Genomic DNA, 22,021 nt, shown 5'->3' with positions numbered 1-22,021 from the left:
ACCAGGGATGGGCAAGTGGTAACGGAATGATAAAGGTTTGTTTATGTAATTATTAATTTATTTTGTAGTTTGATTTTTTTTAAACGACGTGCAATACAGAGTAAATAATTAGAAATGTATTTTAAAATTGTGAAATCCACTCCAAATGAGTTTTAACTATCTCTTTTCGTTTACCATTTAGGTTGCCGCTCCCTGGTGCTGGTACGCTGCTGCCATCGCCCTGCTGGACAAAAGCCGTTTCGCTTCCCAGCGCCACACAACAAGCAAGCATCGACATTTCCGCACCGAAAAACACGCACCGACGAGAAAGACGGTCAATCGGTGCTGTGCCGCGAAACGGAAAACCTCAAGCCGACTGAGTGTATTCTGCTCCAAAGAAAAAGACCAACCAAGTCGAAAACTGTGTGCGTCTAACAAATATCTGTGCGCGTGTGTGTGTTTCCGGTGTGTGAGCGTGTGTGTCAGTGTGTGTCCTTCGTCTCCCTTTAAACGGGGAACAATTTAGCTGTAAACTACCTACCTCCTCCCACCCTGTTCGGAAGCCTTTTCCTGCATGACCTTTTGTGAATCGTCGGAATCGTTGCGTTGCTGTTACGGCAAGGATTGACCATTAGCCATTAGCTAGCCCTCTAGGAGTGTGGTGTGACACACAGTGCCTGCCGAGCGTCGTTGCCGCTTATTTGTTTTTGTTTCGTGCCGCCCACTGCCACAAACAACGTCGTCGACGATGTCCGATTCCGGCAAGTCCGTAAGTATTACCCCCTTACCGTGTCCCCGCATAGCGCACTGGCATAAGCGAAGCCCGAGCATAACCTTCCCCCCTCCAGCAAGCAAGCCACCTTCTTATCGGTAGCGGGCGCCTCCGGTTCACGGCACGGTCCGCCAAATCGATAACGATTAGGCTGGCAAAAACGGGACCGAAATATCGTGTGTCCTAAAAACATGCTGATGTTGCAAAAAATTATAAATCCACCACCGCCATTTCACGCTGGCAAAGCGATTGTGTGTGTGCGTGTGTGTCCAGGCGCGGTTTACGTGCCGTTCGCCGCATTCTTATGACTCACATCGAAGTTGGCGGCGAGTCGCGGCGCTTGCTGGTGATGATGGCAAAATGTTTGCAAAAAAAACAGAGCAAAACACTCACAACACACCAACAGAGTCTGCCTTGCGTTGCGCTAAAAAAAAGCACAGTGTTGCGTTCCGTTTGAGAGAACGCTAGGGGTGTGTAGTAAAAAGCCAGCCTGGACCAGGCGCGTTGCAGCGAAGCGCATGGATGCACTTGTGCGCCACACTTACACCCGCCGGTATGGGTGCGCGTGTGGGATGGAAATCATCGGCATTGGCATCAATTTGTTGTTCGTCTGCTTCTTCCCACATTCGACAAGACAAGTGTGGAAGCGTTTTGACTTGCGGCGAACACTTGTCTCTGGCCGGAGGAGAGTAGTGAATCACTTGACTCTTCGGCGGAGGGTTCACCAGCGGCCGAGCGGTTTCGTTCCGCGTACACACGCATGCTGAGGGAATGATCTTACTTGAGTTTTTTTTAAAATAGGTTCATTTGTTGGCTGTTGACCAGGGCCAATCCAGCCACCACTGCGTATGTTATGCTGCTCCACCACGCATAGCTCAATGCAACTCAATGCTTTGCGCTGCCGTGTTTGTGCGTGTGCATGCAGCTAGCAAGGGAAAGATGAATAAGAGCGGTTTAATCTCTTTGCATCGTGACGCTTCAATCACAGCCACGCAGCCCATGTTGAAGCAGCTTGTTGTTGTGTAAACTTCCGGTATGTGAGATTGTTTTGCTTTGCAGCGATTCGGTTGAGGTTTGCTTGTGTGATTGTTGCTCCTGGGTTGTGGCAGGGCAACTGTGTTTACTTTGATTGCGTGTAACTTTCCCTGCATTTCAGTAAAGCATCATTCATTCCGTCAATCTTTTGGGACGGAACCGTGCGGCGTATCTGATCTGTTGCCGTATTTTCTTAATATTTGTTGTTGTTATGTACGAAAGGATTAAACTGTATGCTCGTATTGTGAAGTTAATTTATTGTTTAATCCCAAACACCAAATGAATCAGGTTTAAATATTGTATCGCAATGCTCAAACAGTTTAGCAATCGTTTGTCTCGCTTGGTCTGTGATTTGGTCCCAAATACGTGCTTCAATGTCTGGCAGAATCTGTCCTATTTGGCAATGCTCCATTGGCAAGTTTGTTCAGGCCCGCCCGCCCCCACAATAATATTCAACCATAATCACCATCCATCTGATCAGATACCGGAGGTGCTTGGAATGCCGACCACAAGGAACAAACGATTAGAACAACCTTGCCCTTGGCCTATTTTCGCCAACGATTTAAAGCGATGGAGAGTTTGCTGCAACGATTTTCTCTTGGGATAATAAATCAACGCTGGCTGCAGTACGATCGAAGCGCTTTATGTTGTGAGATTGTCGAATTTATAGATTATTCGAAGCACTGCAGCGTTTTTTGTTATACTGAACGATTGTTTTGCTAAAAACCTGTATGCATGACACCGAACAGCCTCTGGTTTAATGGCAAAGCGCTTGACTACAAGTGTTACGAAGTAGGGGAAAGTGGGGCAAAATGGGCATGTAAAGCAGTTTACTGAATATTCCTTTGAATATGCCACAAAACACAATTTTCTCTTTCATTATTGTATGCCTTCACCATTTATCGATGGATTAAAATTGCCACATAGAATGAAAACAACTTAAAAACATACAAACAGTGCAAAATAAAAGTTGATGTTTTACGAGAAGCTATTTTGACACGCGGAGTAAAATGGGCATAGCGCTGGGGCAAAATGGGCATATGTAAACAAACTGTGAAACGTCAAAACACTGGTTACATCATTATGATACATATCTTTATTTTGCATTTTACTTGGTTATTTGTTATGTAAGGGTTATGAAACTTACATGGTGTTCATAGAACACTCTAATGAATACATTTCGCGCATTGGAAAGTATCTTTGTAGTGAAATAATGCTTAAATGGAGGGTGCCCATTTTGCCCCGCTTTCCCCTATTTCTGATATTTGTGAGCTCATCGCAATCAACCAAATTAAACTGCAAAAACTGTGTATTAATCATTTTAATGTTCGTAGTATTTTCAGTATAAAGATCCACCGCAAATGGTATTTTAATTAATGTACTTGAACTAGCCAGCAGCGAGCAACCGACAAAGCGATGCGATAACAATTAATAGTGTAGTGTAAATTTCACGCATGAAATGTGTCGGATGAATGCAGATGATGCTAAACATGTCGCGAGCCCCGAAAACCACTTTCACCCTACAAAACCTTGCTTGCGTACTGAGGCGAACAGTTGCACTACGAGCAGCTCTATATCCGCTGAATCACGCAAGTAGATGTCCATTCGATAGTCGCCGGATGGTAGCGTTGGCAGTACGTGCTTTGGCTCAAACATCCATAACGTAGCGTATGTACGATTCTTCAGAAGAAAACAGGGAAAGAGAGATGCTACACCACCGTCTTTTGGCGTCTTCCGGTTGCTCCGTACTCAACTTACACCGTGCGGACAGGGATAGTAAAAGTCCGGTAACGTTTCCTCGATTATCCTCATCATCACGGCGGTGGTCGGGCTGAAGTGTCGGTTCCGTGCCGCCTGACAGTACTCCATGTTCCAGTCGATCATGAACGGTCGGTAGGTGGTGTACTTGTAGAACAGTTGTACCACTATGCCCAAATAGTTGACCACCATCGGCATCGTGAGCGAAATGTTTAAGCCGACCGTCCCGTTTGGCATTTGCTCCATGTAACAGTGGTGCAGTTGGGTGTGCTTGTACGGTGCGTTAGCGCACTGCAACTTGCTGACACGCAGCTTGTGTGAAACACCACTCTTGGTTGCTTTTCGTTTAAGCTGGGCCGTTGTTTGCAGTACCGGTGACCACAGGAGTGCGTGCGCTAGAAGGCAGAGAAGAATCAGGGTGCGTTTTTTGGGTAATAGCGAACCCATTGTGGGGGCCAGCGCGGATGAACTCAGCTGCGTACAGTCCGGTTCAGATGCAGAATGGATACTGATCCAGCTCCAGCGAATGATGGACGCACTTAAACGGTGTCTCGGGACTATTAATTTGGTAGTTTTACATTGCAGATAGTCATCACGATGTACACCAATTATAGCCCGTTATTAGTGCATGGCTTTGTGGTGCTGCAGAAGCATATAGTTTGGTAGTGAAACTCATCCGCTGTTTATCAATCTGTTTTACAAAGACAATATGGTGCCCTTTAAATAAAACTTTAAATTTATGCTTCTGTTTTTTAGACTGATTTTGCACCCGTAGCTCTACCCGATCCGGAAACTAACTACATTGTTATTTGAATAATATACAGCCATACAGCAGGTGACTTGACAACTGGAAGGAATGTGTTATATTGTGCCACAGCACCGTATTTAACCGATAATGCCATGTCGGCGCACCGCGCCATACATCTGCAGTGCAAACAGGGGCACATTGGACGATTCGCGATAGAAAATGTCCAACCGGTAGTCGCCGGACGGTAATGTTTGCGGTATGAATTTCGGATCCAGCAGCCAGAAAACGGTGTACGTGCGGTTCTGAAGGAGGGAAGAAATCAAGAACATTTAGTAGCTGTTAGGATCGGTTAGGAGGGGTCACTCGTTCCCCCACTCTTACACCGTGCGGACAGGGATAGTAAAAATCGGGCATGCTTTCCTCGATCACCTTCATGATCAGTGCGTTGGTCGGATTGAACGTGCCTACCCGGGCCGCCCGACAGTACTCCATCGTCCAGTCGATCATGAACGGCCGGTAGGTGGTGTACTTGTAGTACACTTTAGCCGACACCGCTATATAGTCCAGCACGATCGGGATGTGGACGGAAATGTGCAACCCGACCGTCCCGTTGGCAAACTGTTCCATTTCGCAGTGCTGGAGCGTGGAGTGCTTGTACGGCTGCTCGATACACAACATTTTGGTGATGCGTACGGTACGATTGGTGGCCATGCCACTGGTACGTGGCTTTGTCTTCGGTGCGGTCACCCCGTCGGACAGTAAACAGAGCAGAAGCAGCTGTGCGGTGAGGCAAAGTAGTAGAAGGGCCCTTCGGCGTTCCAAGCTGCCGGAAGCTGTGGACGGGATCATACTGACTCGCACAAACTGGAGTGAAAGAGTTTTGGTGCAGTTTAAATCGGGGAGAATTATCGCTGCAAATGCCACTCATTACCACTTTGTTGCACAATTAAGTGTTTGTATTTTTTTTTTTTTCTACAATTTTTGGAACAATTTTATTCCGCTAACTGGAGGTGTTTCTTACACCCATAGTCGTGGAATTTATTAGTGCAACAGAAGACCAGGATAGTTAAGGTGTACTATCAGCAAGGGTCAGTGCGAACAGGACTGAGCTTTCTACATGCGCTGGGCTGAAAATCCAGTCGTTTTAGAAAATTTGATCATTCGCAGACAGTCAATCCTTTATAAAAGGTTTATGCAGTTTATACAGTACGATTTATTTTGAACAAGATTGATAGAGATTTAAATTGAATTTTGAATGCTCACTTCATGCATCAACCGATGAGTCCCTGTTTGCGCATTGCTGCGTACATCTGCATCGCAATCAGCACGGTGTTGGACGTGTCACGAAGCACGATGTCCAACCGCTAGTCGCCGGAGGGTAGTTTATCGGGAATAAATTTCGGATCAAAGTACCATAGGACAGAGTACGAGCGATTCTGTAGAATAGAATCAGACACGGAATTAGCGATGAAATCAGACCGACGGACGTGACGAACGCTACAGGACACTTACCCCGTGCGGGCAGGCATAGTAGATGTTTGGCACTGTTGTTTCGACGATTTTTAAAACCAGCGCACTGGAGGGATTGATCCCGCCCATCCGGTACGCTTGGCACAGTTCGATGCTCCAGTCGATCATGAACGGTCGGTAGGTGGTGTACTTGTAGAACAGTTTGGCCGTTATCTCCAGATAGTTGAGCACGGGCCGCACGTCGAACGAAATGTTCAGCGCAACCGTTCCGTTCGGAAGCTGCTCCATCCTGCAAAGGTGCAGCTGTGACGGCTTGTACGGCGTATTGGTACTTTGCATTTTGGTAATGTGCAAGTTGTGCGTGATATTAATGCTGGCTTTCTTACTCTGCTGCTGGTCCTGCGGTACGAATGCCAGAAGCAACAGTAGCACTGTCAAGTTCAGCAGTGCAAGTTGGGATGCATTCAGTTTCGCTGCTACTGCTGCTGGTGCTGATGGGTTCATTCCGGATCGGTTGATTAATGACCACTAGCCAGTATGGAGTTGGACACATGCATTTAAAATAATGTAGTCATTTCAACCCACGTCTAATAAGGTTCTTTTAATGGTTATAATTAAATCGTTTGCGAACGAATTGTTTGCAATTAGTTGTTGACTAGATTGGGTTACTAATTTTCATTAACGATTACAGATTCGTTGTGTTCGAATCAATAATCCAAGAACATGACCAGAACGCTTAATATTACTTAGGGTTTTTTGGTCTGTCACAAGCTCATCCTCTAGCAATTGTTATGCAAAAGGGTTACGACCGTAATCGATCACGCCCGGCTTACGTATGTGAAGTCCCGGACGACGGTTTGGTCGTTGGAATGTAACCTGGTTTGAACATCCAATAGGGAGGATACGTACGGTTCTGTAATAGAGTGAAAGAATCATCATTGTCTGCAGCATCATCCGCATGACCATTACTAAGGTCCTGATTACTCAAACATTTTAGGTTTAGGTGCTACCGATCGAGTGAACCGATTTTATCGCATGGTGTTCTCTACATTCAAAAAACGATTGACGAAGGTTTTGATTAGATTTTGGGTTATCATAGATCACGCCAAAAGGATGCATCAAACACCGACGGTAATGAATCCATTAAGTTTTGGCGTTGTTGTAGATATCGGTTGTGGTTTTTGAGGTTACAGCTCTCCTAATTTATGAATTAATCGTTACCTAATAAGAGAACAAGATAAATCCATAATACTGCGTCGAATCCACTGAATTGCCGAATCATATAATACATATGCAAATCAGCACAACTAATTATAGGTTTGGAAATAGTTACTGCTAAAGATCGTCGTGGTTATTACTGATTACTGAGATATTGGTCAGTTCCATGCCTCTATTTGTAAAAAAGCGCTATAGAAAGGTAGGATATGTGCTGGATTAATTATCCTGCTTTTGGGTAAAATTTATGCAGGTTTAGAATAAGATCTATCTTGTGACACAAGCATAATAAGTCAACCTTTGGACGCAGGCACTAGATCAACGCATGGATGCTGTTGCAAGTGGAGAAAAAGAAGAAGAAGAATACTTTATTTAAAACAACAAGATTAAATACCATTCATTGAACTTTGGATCCTCACTCCATGTACCGCATCAACCGAGGAGTCCCTGCTTGCGCACTGCTCCGTACGCCTGCATAGAAAACAGTATGGTTTTGGTCGATTCGCTGAACGTGATGTCAAGCCGATATTCGCCGGAGGGTATATTTTTGGGAATGAGTTTTTGTTCGAACAACCATACCGTCGCGTATGTGCGGTTCTGTGGGAGAAAGTAGAGAAAAATCACAAAATCCCGTGGTGTACGCGCGCGTTCAAACAACCAGAAGGCAAGACAACTGAGGCGCACTTACTCCGTGTGGGCAGGCATAGTAGAACTCGGGTATTGTTGCTTCGATGATTTTTAAAACTAGCGCAGTGGAGGGGTTGTATCCTCCCGAGCGGAATGCTTGGCACAGTTCGATGTTCCAGTCGATCATGAACGGTCGGTAGGTGGTGTACTTGTAGAACAGTTTGGCCGTTATCTCCAGATAGTTGAGCACTATTGGCACGTCTATCGAGGCGTTCAGTGCGATCGTTCCGTTCGGAAGCTGCTCCATCTTGCAATAGTTCAGATGCGTCAGCTTGTACGGCGTGTTGACGCACACAATTTTGGAAACGCGCAAGTTGTGTGTGATGGTGCCTGCTTTGGGTCTGTTTCTCTGCAGCTGTCCCTGTGGTACGAGTGCTAGCAGTAACAGCAGCACGGCAATGTGAAGCAGCGCAAGGTGGTTTGCATGATGGTGGTGAGTGGTTGTTGGTGCTGAGCTCATCCCCGATCGATTGGTTGGTAATCACTGGCAGCAGGGGGATGCGATCCTGGGCTGAGAACCAGTAAATTTAGTGACCAGAGATGTGAATGTTTTTAGATCCATATCGATTGTCTAGCCCTAAATGATGCTGTTTTGAGTAATTAAAACGTTTTAATGGGAAACGAATTATTTTTTTATCGATAGTTATCGATATTCGGTCGCTGTATGTTTTACCCAGTACTTTTCGAATGAAGTAACCGAGAACAGTATCCCGCAGACATGACAATGCGTACTATTTCTGTCAACATAGTGTATGTGGTTCATTAAATTTGCTCTTGGACATGCATCAATGTTTGCGTGAATTTATTTAGACTCCAATGCTCACATCCTTTCGATCCTAACCGATCAGCCCCTGCTTACGTATCGAGGCAAACATTTGCAAAGCGTACAGCGTGATACGGCTCGAGTCCCGGAAGTAGATATCCAATCGATAGTCACCGGAAGGCAGAGTTGTCGGAATGTAGCTTGGCTCAAACGTCCAATAGGTAGCGTACGTACGATTCTGTGAAAAGACCAAGGAGAAAGCATCATCATCTGTATCGTTAGCATTAACATTCCGTGCATACTCCGTGCGGACAGGGATAGTAATAGTCGGGCATACTGTTCTCCGCTATCTTCATCATGATGGCAGCGGTCGGATTGAGGGTGCCCTTTCGTGCCGCCTGACAGTAGTCAATGCTCCAGTCGACCATGAACGGCCGGTAGGTTTTGTACTTGTAGAACAGCTTGGCCACAATCTCTGCGTAATTGACCAGCATCGGTACGGTGAGGGACGTGTTGAGGGCGACCGTCCCATTCGGGAACTGGATCATTTTGCAGTAGTTCAGGTGTGTTCGCTTGTACGGTGCGTCGATGCACTGCAGCTTGGTGATACGCATAATGTACGAGATGCCGTTCTTGTCTTGTTTTCCCGCATTACCGCTTCCGGACAGCACGATCAGCAGCAGCAGCAACGCTTGCACCGATACGAATAGGAAAGTAATATTTACATGCTTTGCGAATATTATACCTCTCATGCTTATGGGGTTTGATTGCTACCCGTATTGTAACACGTTCTGGTGCTAACTGATCGCGGGGATCAGTCTTAGTAAACCATTCATAATCCAGAGAGTAGGAATAGACAAATTAGAAGCTGTACTTTAGGAAATTATCTATATAATTGTGAGAATTAAATTGTCAGCCAGAAAAAATGAAAAATAAATATATCCATTACTGTGGGCGTTTTATGCTTCGTTTCGGACATGATGGCTCTGTCGATATTTATAATAGTTGCTTTTGTTGTGTGTGTTGTGAGGATATAATTGTCCTATTCTGTTCGTGCATTGTTTTCTAGTAAGAGGACAAGATCATAAAACACAAACGCAAATCAACTACACAAATTATGTTTCTGAAAATAGTTATAGCTTATGATCTTCCTGATCTTACTGATTACCGACACATTGATCAGTTGGTTGGGTGCTTTTTTTGTTTGAAAATAACTAAAGATCTTAATTTGATGCTCTTAAGTCCTCTTGTTCGCTAATCCAAGAAGGCCCTGCTTGCGCATTGAACAGTACATCTGAAAGGCGTAGATTATAGAGCGCGTCGAGTCACGGAAGAACACGTCCAGCCGATAGTCCCCGGACGGTAAGGTCGACGGTATGTAGCTCGGTTCAAACATCCAAAAGGTGGCGTACGTACGATTCTGGAAAGAAACGGCGAACGATCCTTCCCTAAGTGATCTTTCGAGTTTGATTTGCTCCCACGCGCCCGCTTACTTACACCGTGTGGACAGGGATAGTAAAACTCGGGCACGCTTTCCTCCATGATTCGCATCACCAGTGCGGTGGAAGGATTATACTTGCCGATCCGCTCCGCCTGGCACAGTTCGATGCTCCAGTCGATCATGAACGGGCGGTAGGTTTTGTACTTGTAGTACAGCTTGGCCGTTACCTCGAAGTAGTTCAGCACCTGCGGGATGGTGACGGAAGTGTTCAGCCCGACGGTCCCGTTCGGGAACTGGATCATTTTGCAGTAGTCCAGTTGCGTCCGCTTGTACGGTGCCTCGATACACTGCAGCTTGGTAATGCGCAGGACGTGGGAGTTGGTAGTGTTGCCGAGTTTGCGGTTAGGCTGCGAGGCACCGTAGGACTGGGCGGTTAGGAACATTAAGGCAACACCGCACAGCAGTACGAGACTGGGCCATCGTCCATTGACGGGGAAGTTCATGGTTAGGTTTGCTAGTTGGTTTTGCACTCTTTCTGATACACTCTGTTTGCTGTTGCTCGTCGGACTGATAGAGTCATCGGAGTTGAAGTCAGAAGTTAGCAATCCGTGTGTGTCATTTAATGGAAAGTGTAATTAAACGCTAAAAGTATAATTGATTTGTAACCATTACGTTTTACAAAATTGCTTTATAATCGTATGGAAAGGTTTGGAGTTTTCTAGATTCAAAGATCGGCTCTTCTCTCTGGGAGGTTTGGATGATGTTATTACTGATGTCGTGTGAATAGTGTTGTGTTATATTCAATGGAATTTTTGAAGAATTTTGGACATTTCCGTACAATTGGTAGTACATTCGAGGGACTCTAAGAAAGGAAAATGTTTATCTTGGAAGTGGAATGTTTGCGGAATTCCCTCCAAAATAGTTCTCGCAACTGTGTACGTAAATGGTGTACCGTTGTTGTTTACAGATCATTTCCTCTCTGTACTAAGCTAAGAAAATCAATAGTAGTAACCATTAGGCGGCCACATGGCGTCTTCTTTGTAAACGCATTAGCTGCGCTATTCGTGCGTGTCCAAGCAATTTCCATCAAATGAAACAGGACATAATTTAACCGACGGCACCGTTCAGCACTAGGCGCCTGTTGTTCTCCAGAACCGTGTAATTAAACCGCTTCAAGGTCTTTATTACTTTGGGGCCACTTAGTTTTTCACCAACTCTCCAACAAGCCTTTCCGTTCGTGGGCTTTTGTGTTTTGTTTGGTGCTGCTTTTAGTTTAATACAATTCACCCATCATGCCATTTTTTTTTTCCTGCCTGCAATCGTGTTACTTCATCGGCCAAAATTATCACTATCGATCTCTTATTCGCCTCTTACCACGAGCCGAATTCACAAGCAAGAGGCCTAGCAACATCGTATGCGTGTAAGATTGTGTTTGTTCGACTTCCGCATATTTCCACCGTTGTGTTCCGTCTGCTCCGCTTACTCTCCGCCAGCGTGGTTTGGTTTCTGGTTTTTCATTGTTCGGCCATTTTCCGCCGTGAAAATGGACAAAAAAAGCGAGAGCGAAGTAACGCATTTGGAAAACAAATTAATGCCCAACATAAGCCAAATTTGATCACGTAAATCGCAATCGCACACACTCTGTTTAGTGCTCCGTGAGATCCGTGGGTGTGTTTGTGTGTTAACTAATCGAATGATTATTTTCGGCCGGTATTTCTCACTCTACGCCACTACAACCTGTTTGGGAAGTAATTTATTGTCGATTTTAATCATGATAATGATACCAGTCAGTCAGTCAGTCACGGCGGCGTAACGATGGAGCCGACAGTAGTCCCCCGGGGCAAGTCCAATTCAAATCACCCCCTAAACAGCCACAGGTTGGTGCAAAGTGTCTCAAGCTAAGCTATGGACGTTGTGTGGTGCGATACACTGATTATCGTGAAAACTTCGCGGTTCGTTGTAGCCATTCGAGCGGTTGTCACCCACCTGTAGGTGGTTGGGTTGAGTTGATTGAACTTTCGCGTAACTTGCCGCAGTGGTGCGCGATGCAGGAAAGCAGGTGGAGGACCTGGTGGTTTTGAATGCGCCTCTCTATGCGTGTAGTACCGTCTTTGCATACGGAATGAATGGGTGTGTGTAGAAGCGGTCCCCAGGTAGGGCAGTGTGCTTTTAAGCCGGCTGATCATACCGTCACGTCTTCGCTTCGTCCAATGCAAACTCCTCTTCCGTTAGAAAGCAAACCACCACTGCGCCAGGTGAGGTGGGTAAGAAATTTGTAAAGAAATTAGGTTAAATTTCCTATTTCAGCTCTTCGGGAGCGGTCATGCTTCTGTCGGAGCTGACTGAAGGGGTAAAGCGGAGAACCGCTACGAGTCATTTGGAGGGAAAATTCGGTTTCCTTTCCCCAGCACTGTTTGCAATTAGTCGCAGGTCGTCACATAATCAATTGATCGTTGTTGCCGTCCGGATCACAATTAGTGGTGCAATTAAACCAAGCGGCCCAATATGCGAGACTTACGATTGCTCTGCAAATCTGTGGTGTGTGTGTGTGTGTGTGTTTTTGCATTATCAAGTGCCTCAAGAGTTTGGGTGTTTAGCTCCGCAAAATAAATAATCTAATCTGTTCGTTTCGTGTGCTTTTTTCTTTCTCTCTTCTTTTTCCAGTTTTCCAACGTGGAAACGTCCGGCTATGTCGGGTTTGCCAACCTGCCGAACCAGGTGCACCGGAAGTCGGTGAAGAAAGGGTTCGAGTTCACGCTGATGGTCGTCGGTGAGTCTGGCCTCGGTAAATCTACCCTGGTGAACAGCCTGTTCCTGAGCGATCTCTACCCGGAGCGCGTCATACCGAATGCGGTCGGTAAGTTCGATCGATGTGTGCCCTAAGTAGTGTGAACATGGTTTGCGCCGTGAAGTATGCAATCTGTGTGGAGTTTTGCGCTTTTTAAGGATTGTTCGAGAGGGAGAGAGAGAGAGAGAGAGAGAGAGAGAGAGAGAGAGAGAGAGAGAGAGAGAGAGAGAGAGAGAGAGAGAGAGAGAGAGAGAGAGAGAGAGAGAGAGAGAGAGAGAGAGAGAGAGAGAGAGAGAGAGAGAGAGAGAGAGAGAGAGAGAGAGAGAGAGAGAGAGAGAGAGAGACAGTGTACGATCAGCGCTTTGGTTTGTACAGGGAATCATCTACAAGCTTCTTTTGCTGCATTTCAATTGAGTTCGTTCACTCCACTACCTTGCCGCGGTGCTGTGATGACTTATTCATGGCTAAAATTGAAAAAGGTGGAAAAGTGACGCATTATAAAAGCACCATATTTCAGCGACGTTACACTCTCCTTTCAACGTTGCTCTTTAATTAATTCCACAATGCGTCCTGAAACCGACGACATTAGTGCAAATGGAGTATTTGGATAGCAATTAAAGCTTCTTTTCTTACGCTACATCATAATTCCGCTAGACGACTAACCTTGGCACATTGATCATTAAATCAACGTTCTTAGGGGACGGCCCCCGCGTGTGCGTCGTTGGCACATTAATTTAGTCGCCCTGTGTTCACCATCAATTAAAGCTGCACATGTGCTGTCGGTGGCTAGTGAATGGAATGCGATTTTTTTTGGCGTGGTGGTGTCCTTCTTTACCCTCGCTTCGAACGCCACAAGCGAGTGAGCGTTACGCGATCCGCCAAAACCCGGGTGTAACAGGTTGCAGCTAACAACAACAGCAACGACTGAAAAAGAGCATATCATTCCACGGTGTATGGAATTGCTAGTGAAAGTAGCAAAGGAATGGTGGTGTATACACGGACAGGGGGCCACCAGTCTGCCACCACACATATTATGCTAGTTTGTGCAAATGAAGTCGTTACTAGGAGCCACAGCCGATGATAGTAGCCAGCGAAGCGTTACGCGACGATCAACATGCCACTGCGATCGTCGCGCATGTGCTGCCACACGGAGGAAAGGAATTGCGAATCGTTGTTAAATAATTTGTCCAGCTCTTCTCCTCTCCTCTCCTCTCCTCTCCGCTAATGGAGGTTGTACAATCGTTTATGATTGACTAATGGTTTCTTCTATGTGTCTTTGCTCGATAACAGAAAAGCAAAACATGACGGTCAAGCTGGACGCGTCCACGGTGGAGATTGAGGAGCGTGGCGTCAAGCTGCGGCTGACCGTCGTCGATACGCCCGGGTTCGGCGATGCCATCGATAACAGCGATAGCTTCAGCGCGATCCTCGAGTACATCGACGAACAGTACGAGCGGTTTCTGCGCGACGAAAGTGGCCTGAATCGGCGCAACATTGTCGACAACAGGATACACTGCTGCTTCTACTTCATCTCGCCGTTCGGCCATGGGTAAGTGTGTTTGGCTTTCCTTTACCGGGCATGATTTTAACGTGCTTTTTCCACTCCGCTTCGCAGTATGAAACCGCTCGATATCGAGTTCATGAAGAAGCTGCACTGCAAGGTGAACATTGTGCCGGTGATCGCCAAGGCGGACGTGCTGACGAAGAAGGAAATCCAGCGCCTGAAGTGCCGCATCCTGCAGGAGATTGAGGATAATGGGATCAAAATCTATCCACTGCCCGATTGTGATAGCGACGAGGACGAGGACTACAAGGAGCAGGTGCGCCAGCTGAAGGAGGCGGTCCCGTTCGCCGTCTGCGGCTCGACCACGCTGCTCGAGGTGAAGGGCCGCAAGGTGCGCGGTCGGCTTTACCCGTGGGGTGTCGTCGAGGTGGAAAACCCGGACCATTGCGATTTTATCAAGCTTCGCACCATGCTGATGTGAGTGTTTGTGTTGTCGTCCCCATTCCCCTTTGACAGCTTTCATGCAATTCATTCAACTAATGAGTGCCGTTTCTATATCATCCTATCCACAGCACGCACATGCAAGACCTGCAGGAGGTAACGCAGGAGGTGCACTACGAAAACTATCGCTCGGAGCGGTTGGCGAAATCCGTGCGCAAAAACACCAATTCCGTGATAAAGGAGGAGAACGGTGGCGCCGGCATTGTGCCCGGCGAGGTGTTGTCCGAGAAGGATCGGATCCTGCGCGAAAAGGAGGAGGAAATCCGCCGAATGCAGGAGAAGCTCGCCCAGATGCAGGCCAAGTTTCAGGCACAGAAGTAATTGTGGTGAAGTGAAAAGAGGGATATACACACAAACACACACAAAAGAGGGAAGAAGAGGATGGTGATGATGAATCAAGTTAGTTCATGCACATGCACAAAAAAAACCCGAAACGAAACGAACAAAACAGAATGTATTGGTGTCCTCTCATGAAATGATTTTTTCGAAAGCATTCATCATTCCGCGCAGTACGATTCATATCAGAAAAAAACGCAAAAAAACAACGAGACGGATCTTCACAGTTCGTCGTGTGCCATCTTCCGCGTAACGTTAAACGATCATCTCATCCGGTTCATCAGCACGCGCGCACCATCTTCTTCTTCCCATCCCACTCCGTGGGAACTGAATCTCTTCATAAAAAAACCGATTGTCGAGTAGTAGTAGTAGTACATGAATGGCGTTATTTGCGATAATGGGCCGCTTGTTGCGCCCTGCCAGTAGCCCCCCCGTGGTTTCGATTGCGTTTAATGCAAACACAAAACAGTGAGCCCACGCGTTTTGAAATCTTCCTCATTTTTGTGCATCATCATCATCATCATCATCGTCATGATTACACATATATTTTTGGTACGAACTATTCGCATATAATTGTAGAGTAAAGGTTAGATCGTATAGCATACAAGTATATATATACAGAGCAAACCTTCCACGTTAGTTGCCTCTCCAAACAAAACACAGCAGGCCGGGGTAAAAACGGGTACTTAAAAAACCAGACCAATTGGCTGCACCCAACCCAAACCCATCTCGACAAAACGCTCTCTTGTTTGTTTTTGGTTATTTCTTAGCTTCATTCATAACGTTGCAGCAGCTCGTTTTGGGCTCGATGGCTTTCCTTTATTTTCGGGTAAACGACACGAAATGTCCAATGGAGTACGAGTTCAATTGTGCAGTGGGTAACAACGACACCAAAATTATGCTTTTCCTTCTCTCGAGAAACCCAGGCCCGGTGTGTTGTACGTCATTCAGCTGCAATTCAATCGCAATAATTGTACGGGGACGGACGAAAGTAGAGTAAACGTTAATCCATCCTCCCCTTTTCTCCTTTACGCGCGTCCGACACGAAACTAGCGACGAATAAGTAAGGGGAAGGCTAGGGAAGACAGACAGGATGGGATGGGTGTGTGTGTCTCGATAATATTTTAGAGTATTACTATACATAAATATATATATTTTTTTACATTTCGGTTCCGACCTCTCTTACCCCCGGGCAGGATCAATTTTCAAATAAATGCGTATTCTAACTGGAAGCTGAAGCGGTTGTTCATAAAATAGAACAAAAATAATGAGAAAACACACCACCGACAATTTTCTGACACGAATTACGTTCGTTTACGCGTTTCCGTTCGCCTTTATTTCACAGCGTGTTACCATCATCATTACGAGACACATACACACATTCGTAACATTGTTTTAGTTCTATTATGCGCTCTTTAGGAATGCAATGCGTCCGCGCGGTGTTTTACGCCTTCGCCCTTAAAAATACACAGTTTTGTTTCAATTTGTTGCTAGCGCTTCTTCTCTCTCACTTTCTCTCTCGCTATCGCTATCTTTCCGCTGCTTTGCTAACTTTTGGTTAATACACATTAGGCGCCTCCGCTTGCATTAGATGCATCATCGCCCTCATCTTACATTGCGACCTACCAAATCCTTTTGTACATAGTAACAACAATACAAAACTAATTCGTAAAATTATACTTTAGTTTCACTAATAGGTGTATTTGGGGTAAAAAATGAAAGTAAACTACAGGACGGTAGGAACAAAACTTGCACGTTTGAGCAAACGCTACGCAACGTAGGTAAAAGGTGCACAGTGCAAACTATCGGAACGGAAAGTTCTATAGAGAAGAAGAGAACAAATTACACAACTAGGCGTGTGTGCCGACTAAAATAATGTTAAAAATATTACCCTTTTTTATTGAAGAAAAACTAAACGATCTTTTATCACTACTTTAAGAAGAACTGCAAAGAAATGGACACAAAAAAGGTAACTATTTTACACCCTCTACTGCCACCAAAAAGAGAAAGAGAGAGAGAGAGAAACAGCATTAGCATTAGAGTAAGTAAAATATTACTATCTGTTCCCATGGATACATCACCGCACACAGTCAACGCTTTCCAGAAGAGCACACTGTGTACGTGTTTTTGTGTGTTTGTGTTTATGTATTTGCACTAAAGCCCCGATTTAATCTTCCTTTCTCTTCTCTTCTAAAGCCTAGCTGTACGTTTGCTGCTGTTATGTTGGTTTTTTTGTTTTTGTATCATTTGATTGATTGTGTTTTTATTTCGTTTCTTGTCCATTTTTGTTCATCTTTTTCCTTCATCTATATTTACATCGTTTGCTTCTTTTGTATGTTTACTTTATCGACTCTTCCAAATGTTTCCGTTGTTTTTTTCTTTTTTCTACTTGTGTGAGCTCTTTTGTGTGTGTGTGTTTTTTTTCTCTTACACATACTCAATATCAATATTTCTTTCACTTCAGTTGTATTTTGTTGTTTTGTTCTCATCCTTTTTCCTCTCTTTTTTCTTCATCGCACAAAAGCTCTTCTGTTTGAACGAGTTTTTTCATGCTGGTTTTTTTTATTATTATTCACGTTTCTTTACACAAGATATAACACTATTTACATTCTCCCCTGCTTTTGCTCTTTGGCCTTGTTGCCAACAGAACGGCGTCAATTCAATAAATTGCCACACCCTCCCCCCTCCACTAAGCTTATTTCGCATTGCTGTTTTGCTGGCGGCTGGTTTCGTTTTCGCATTCGCATTTACTGCTCTCGTAATATATCAAATATGTAGTCACAGGACAATCACAATAAGTTCATAATGTGTAATAATGCTAAATGTTATTCACTTTCCTTCGTTCGGCTTGTTTCGCGCCCCCAAAAAATTGTTAGTTGCGCTCGTAGTTCGTCTGAATATGAATGATCTTAGTAAAAAAAAAAAGAAAATCGAGATTCGAAACATTCGAGATGAGGCGTGTGAATGATGGAAACTCAAAAACGGGATGATGATGGAGGCGTTTTTTTTTTTGTATGAGCATCGCTTGGCGATCCGTCTTTTCCCGTCTTTATCTTACTCTCCCCTAAAGCCGTGGTCGTGTCAATACTATGCTTAGAAGTTTATCGTACAGCTGTGCTTAAACACCCACACTTTAGGCGGTTTGCTCGACTTGTTCTCCTATGAAATACTTGTGTTATTATTGTTATTTGTCAGTTTGCCTCTTTTCCCTTCCTTGCAGAGACTCGCGGGGTTTTATACGGTTATTTGGTACAGGCAGGAAGGGGGAGGGAGGGGGGTTGGTGAGCTGCTGTGTTCAGTTTTAACATCCGGCCATTGCCACGGATTGCGGATTACGTTTGGCAGATATCAACATTCGCTTAAGTACCTTTTCTTCTCAGCGTGTGTTTGCGTCTTAATTTGCGGTCCGTTTCTTAACTATGTTCGCATCGATTAGTACAGAGACTGTTGGTGTATTGAGTTTAAAATTTGTAGCTCACACGGTGGAGGCAAAATAATTCTTTCTAATTTTCAAACCAACACGGGAATCGGAGTATTAAAAAAAACAACATAAAAAGCAAAACATGGGCCACTTAACACACCTCTCCTGTGGACACTGGTTTTGTTGTTAACTCGTTGCAGCCAAGTGGATTATTCGTTGTGATTTTTGGTTTCGACGAAGGTGGGATACCACCTTGGATTTACAGGTTTATCGTGTCCAGATCTTGGCACGGTGCCCGCGGACTGTGCTGATCACCGCCGTTCGAGCTGCCGGGCAGGTTAACCAGTTGCTGCTGCTGCTGCTGCTGATTACCATTGACGGTCAAGGTGGTGACTGCTGCCATCGCCGACAGGGTCGTTGCGGTCGCAGTGTTCGTACCGGTTCGTGTCCCAACGGCCCCAGCACCATTGACCACATTCGAGGCGTTATTAGCGTTATTGCTGCTATTGTTGTTGTTGTTGTTATTGTTGTTTTTGGTTGATTCCGTCGACTGTTGCTTCTTGCTGCCCAGCCCCAACGGGAAGGCAAAGTCCTGGGGCAGTTTGCGCATAATTTTACCGGACGTAATAAGCCGGCCAAATCCTTCCTACAATGGTGGCGGTGGTGGTGGTGGTGGTGGTGGTGTGCATGCGATACAAAGGGAGGAATGGTTAGTAAGCGGGTTGGATGAGAAATGCGCCGTCAGGTATGCAATGTGCACGACATGAATAACCGCTTTAGCAACGCTAAGCTTGCTACGATCGGAATACGGTACCTGATGGGCGAAAGCATAGCCGGAGCGTAACGAGCGGCGTGCCTTGCGGGCGGACGGTGTCCTCAAGACGTCACTGCTCTGCCGGGAACGCAGTAGCGCCAGCCGTTGCTGTACACGAATCTACAATAGCAAAGAAATGTATTAAATTAGTAAATCCCAACAATAAAACAAAGCCTTCACACCACGAGCTTCACCTTATCTGGTAAGCTGGGGAACACATCGACAAAGTAGAAGCGTGATGCCAGCACCGGTATCATGAGGACGATCACTGTCAGCACGGTGGTGAACCAGAACGTGGCCTCCTTCATCGCCTGCGTCAGCGAGCCGACGTACGGGCCGCCGATGACGTAGTTGTAAAAGTAGTCCAAAAAGAAGTACCACAGCAGGCTGCCCCAGATCATGATGTGATTAAACACGGTCCAGTACGATGTGTCGAGCGCGATCTGCGTAGCGAAGTGAGGGTTAGTGAGTGAACGAACGGTATACACGGATGAAGGAGGCTGGTTCTTACCTGCGCGGTGTTATCGAGGATAAGTATGGTGGCCACTACCGAGCCGAGCAGCATGTGATCGTTCAGCACGTACCCGTCCGGAGAGATGCCGTCCTTGTACGTACCTGGGGGAAACCGAGGTGTTTGTTGGAGATTAAAGATTCCACTTCATTTTAAGCACAGCCTTCTGCAGACCCTTACTTACCGTACGGAATGAGAAACAATATCAGCGAACTGAAGATACCGTGCAGGACGCTGCGTATGAACTCGGTCGTGTTGAACAGTGCGTTCGTCATGCCGGGCGTGTAGAGCTTCGGATAGTCGACGCTACTCTTGTCCGACACGTCCTGCTCGAAGATGCCGAGCGCCAGCACCGGCAGCGAGGTGTAGAACAGATTGTACACGGATATAAACATTGGATCGAAAACGGTCTGTGAACGGGAGAAGAAGAACGGCATCGTCATTAGATAGGAACGGGGAGCACACGCCGCTCGCACACACACACACACACACACACACACTTACTTGAGCACTGAAGCCGCAAAAAAATGCATACCAAAAATGGCACAGCGTGAATGCAAAGTTTTTGTAGAAAAAGTAGCGCAAAAATTTACACATCCGGTAGTACGACCAGCGGCCATGCACCAGCAGCAGTCTTTCGAGAAATTTAAACTGTGCGATCGAGTAGTCGCTCGCCAGTACGGCCTGCATGCCCTCCTGCCCGGAGATGCCCACGCCGATGTGTGCCGCTGCAAAAGAACACGGAAAAGGACATTAGTGTGTTGCGCGTCTCTCTCTCTCTCTCCCGCACTCCCTTTGACCTTCATTTAAATACCTTTTATCATCGACACATCGTTCGCACCGTCACCGATCGCAAGCGTGACCGCATTCTTCGCCCGCTTGATCAGCTCGACCACCATCGCCTTCTGGAGCGGCGTTACCCGGCAGCAGATCACCGCTTTGCAGTGGGACGCAATCTCGAGGAACTTGCTCTCCAGCTCCGACGTCAGACAGTGCACTAGCGAGTGCCCGTTGATCACTAGCGCCACGCCCGTGTTCTCGTCGATGTCGGTTAGCGTCGGTTCGCCCTTCTCAAACCCGTCGGAATAGTTGCTACAGTTTACACTGCGAAAAGGGGGGAGGGGGGAGCAGGGGCGAGAAGGAAGCAGCAGCAGTTTAGTACGCAGTTGTAGTTGACAATTCGAAGGGTCGCACGCGCGTGTTAGTAAGTGGTGTGATAGGATTGTAAGGGAAGGTTAGGGATAGGATTTTGGACAAACAGGGCACACGGGAGGTGGTGTTGCTATGAGGGAGTGAAGCAACAAGAAAAGGGAAGGAGTGGGAGTACAACATATAACAGGAACACAAAAAACAATGTGCTAACTATACATAACTATACACAAAAAAATAAATAAATGGGACACTACTAAACGCAGTCAGCAAAACTACCAAAAACAAAAAACAGTAGTATGTCAGTAACTGAAGGTATAAAAGAAAATCACGGTTCACTATTATGGAGGGTAGAGAAATGAAACTATACACACACATACTATACACTACGGGTGGGTGGGTTGGATAACGGGAAACACACAAAGATGGAGTCGCACTACACAAAAACGTACGTCTCGAGAGGCAGTTCAGAGATCACGAGATAGAGGGCAGAGTTAGTGTTTGAAGGAATGTTAGTTAACAGGGAGATGTTGGTTTGTGTGTGTGGTGGTGGTGCTTACGTCACTATATTAGCTATATTTGGGCTATATTATTTATATATATTGTTTCGTACAGGCATATGAGGAAGGCATTGGCTAGCACATGTGTGTGTGTGTATGTATTTGTGTTTGTGTGCGTGTGTGTGTGTGTGTGTGTGTGTGTGTGTGTGTGTAATAGAATGGTTCATTGGTGCATCACGTCAGTAGTGTAATACCGTTTTCGCGCCACGCAAAGTGTTTGCTTCTGTTACAACTGTTTTATCTGTTTTGTTAAGGAAGTACGTTGGTAGATGAAGTTGGTAGTTTTTTTTTTCAAAACTTCAAAAAAAGGAACAAAAAAAACACGATCAAACAACAAACAAATACAGTAACTCTTGTACCATCATCATGTCGAGAAGGTAGTGAAGAAACGTTAAGGAAATGGAAGGAAAACAAAGGCCTTATACTCCTTAAAAGAACAAAAGAAGAAGAAAATAGCTTACTGGTACGGGCGGGGGGCCAAGGATGAAACAAGAAATATAGTAGAACAATGAATGTAAAACAAACAAAAAAAACACTGTAAATACATGTACAGCTGTTAAAAAAGGGGC

The 22,021-nt window shown here is 45.7% G+C and overlaps 4 protein-coding genes across 15 annotated transcripts in view; 1 reads left to right on the top strand and 3 right to left on the bottom strand.

Moving 5' to 3' along the window:
• The first annotated feature begins 205 nt into the window (after positions 1-205).
• Positions 206-16,229, top strand: LOC1273316 (septin-1). 2 transcript variants are annotated; one of them, XM_312282.6, is made up of 5 exons: positions 206-748; positions 12,533-12,725; positions 13,947-14,205; positions 14,272-14,637; positions 14,733-16,229. In XM_312282.6, the coding sequence occupies exons 1-5, from the start codon at positions 728-730 to the stop codon at positions 14,980-14,982; spliced, it is 1,089 nt and encodes a 362-aa protein (XP_312282.4). In that variant the 5' UTR covers positions 206-727; the 3' UTR covers positions 14,983-16,229. The 2 variants fall into 2 exon arrangements, with proteins under 2 accessions (XP_312282.4, XP_061503857.1); XM_061647873.1 differs by lacking the exon at positions 206-748 and adding an exon at positions 12,331-12,406.
• LOC11175706 (uncharacterized) lies at positions 3,302-3,991 on the bottom strand. Its single transcript, XM_003436151.2, has 2 exons — positions 3,545-3,991; positions 3,302-3,466 (listed from the first exon to the last, which is right to left on the bottom strand). Exons 1-2 carry the CDS (start codon positions 3,989-3,991, stop codon positions 3,302-3,304), a joined length of 612 nt encoding a protein of 203 aa, XP_003436199.2.
• On the bottom strand, positions 4,156-5,702 carry LOC11176133 (uncharacterized). The gene has a single exon (XM_061647874.1). It carries the CDS (start codon positions 5,139-5,141, stop codon positions 4,632-4,634), a length of 510 nt encoding a protein of 169 aa, XP_061503858.1. The 5' UTR covers positions 5,142-5,702; the 3' UTR covers positions 4,156-4,631.
• A 58-nt stretch (positions 16,230-16,287) lies between the features above and the next one.
• The window catches only part of LOC1273317 (phospholipid-transporting ATPase ID), a 37,505-nt gene continuing 31,771 nt past the window's right edge, over positions 16,288-22,021 (bottom strand). For 7 of the 11 annotated variants that reach the window (XM_061647864.1, XM_061647865.1, XM_061647866.1 and 4 more), the window contains 7 exons: positions 20,558-20,847; positions 20,248-20,471; positions 19,928-20,153; positions 19,744-19,847; positions 19,427-19,675; positions 19,233-19,352; positions 16,288-19,064 (listed from right to left, as the gene is read on the bottom strand). In XM_061647864.1, coding sequence (XP_061503848.1) covers positions 18,678-19,064; positions 19,233-19,352; positions 19,427-19,675; positions 19,744-19,847; positions 19,928-20,153; positions 20,248-20,471; positions 20,558-20,847 — 1,600 coding nt within the window. In that variant the 3' untranslated portion in view covers positions 16,288-18,677. The remainder of the gene's footprint in view (positions 19,065-19,232; positions 19,353-19,426; positions 19,676-19,743; positions 19,848-19,927; positions 20,154-20,247; positions 20,472-20,557; positions 20,848-22,021) is intronic. The other 4 variants (XM_061647856.1, XM_061647857.1, XM_061647858.1 and 1 more) reach the window with 2 other exon arrangements.

The sequence above is a fragment of the Anopheles gambiae genome, chromosome 2 (assembly GCF_943734735.2).
Source record: "Anopheles gambiae chromosome 2, idAnoGambNW_F1_1, whole genome shotgun sequence".
Lineage (NCBI taxonomy): Eukaryota > Metazoa > Arthropoda > Insecta > Diptera > Culicidae > Anopheles > Anopheles gambiae.
This window is presented reverse-complemented; position numbering and strand designations above follow the sequence as displayed.

Coding starts and splice junctions, on each gene's coding strand:
- LOC11175706 (XM_003436151.2), bottom strand. CDS start 3,991: ATGGGTTCGCTATTACCCAAAAAACGCACCCTGATTCTTCTCTGCCTT. Junction 3,467..3,544: donor ACTATCCCTGTCCGCACGGT/GTAAGTTGAGTA, acceptor TTTCTTCTGAAG/AATCGTACATACGCTACGTT.
- LOC1273316 (XM_061647873.1), top strand. CDS start 12,374: ATGCGAGACTTACGATTGCTCTGCAAATCTGTG. Junction 14,206..14,271: donor ATCTCGCCGTTCGGCCATGG/GTAAGTGTGTTT, acceptor TCCGCTTCGCAG/TATGAAACCGCTCGATATCG. Junction 14,638..14,732: donor AAGCTTCGCACCATGCTGAT/GTGAGTGTTTGT, acceptor TCCTATCCACAG/CACGCACATGCAAGACCTGC.
- LOC11176133 (XM_061647874.1), bottom strand. CDS start 5,141: ATGATCCCGTCCACAGCTTCCGGCAGCTTGGAACGCCGAAGGGCCCTT.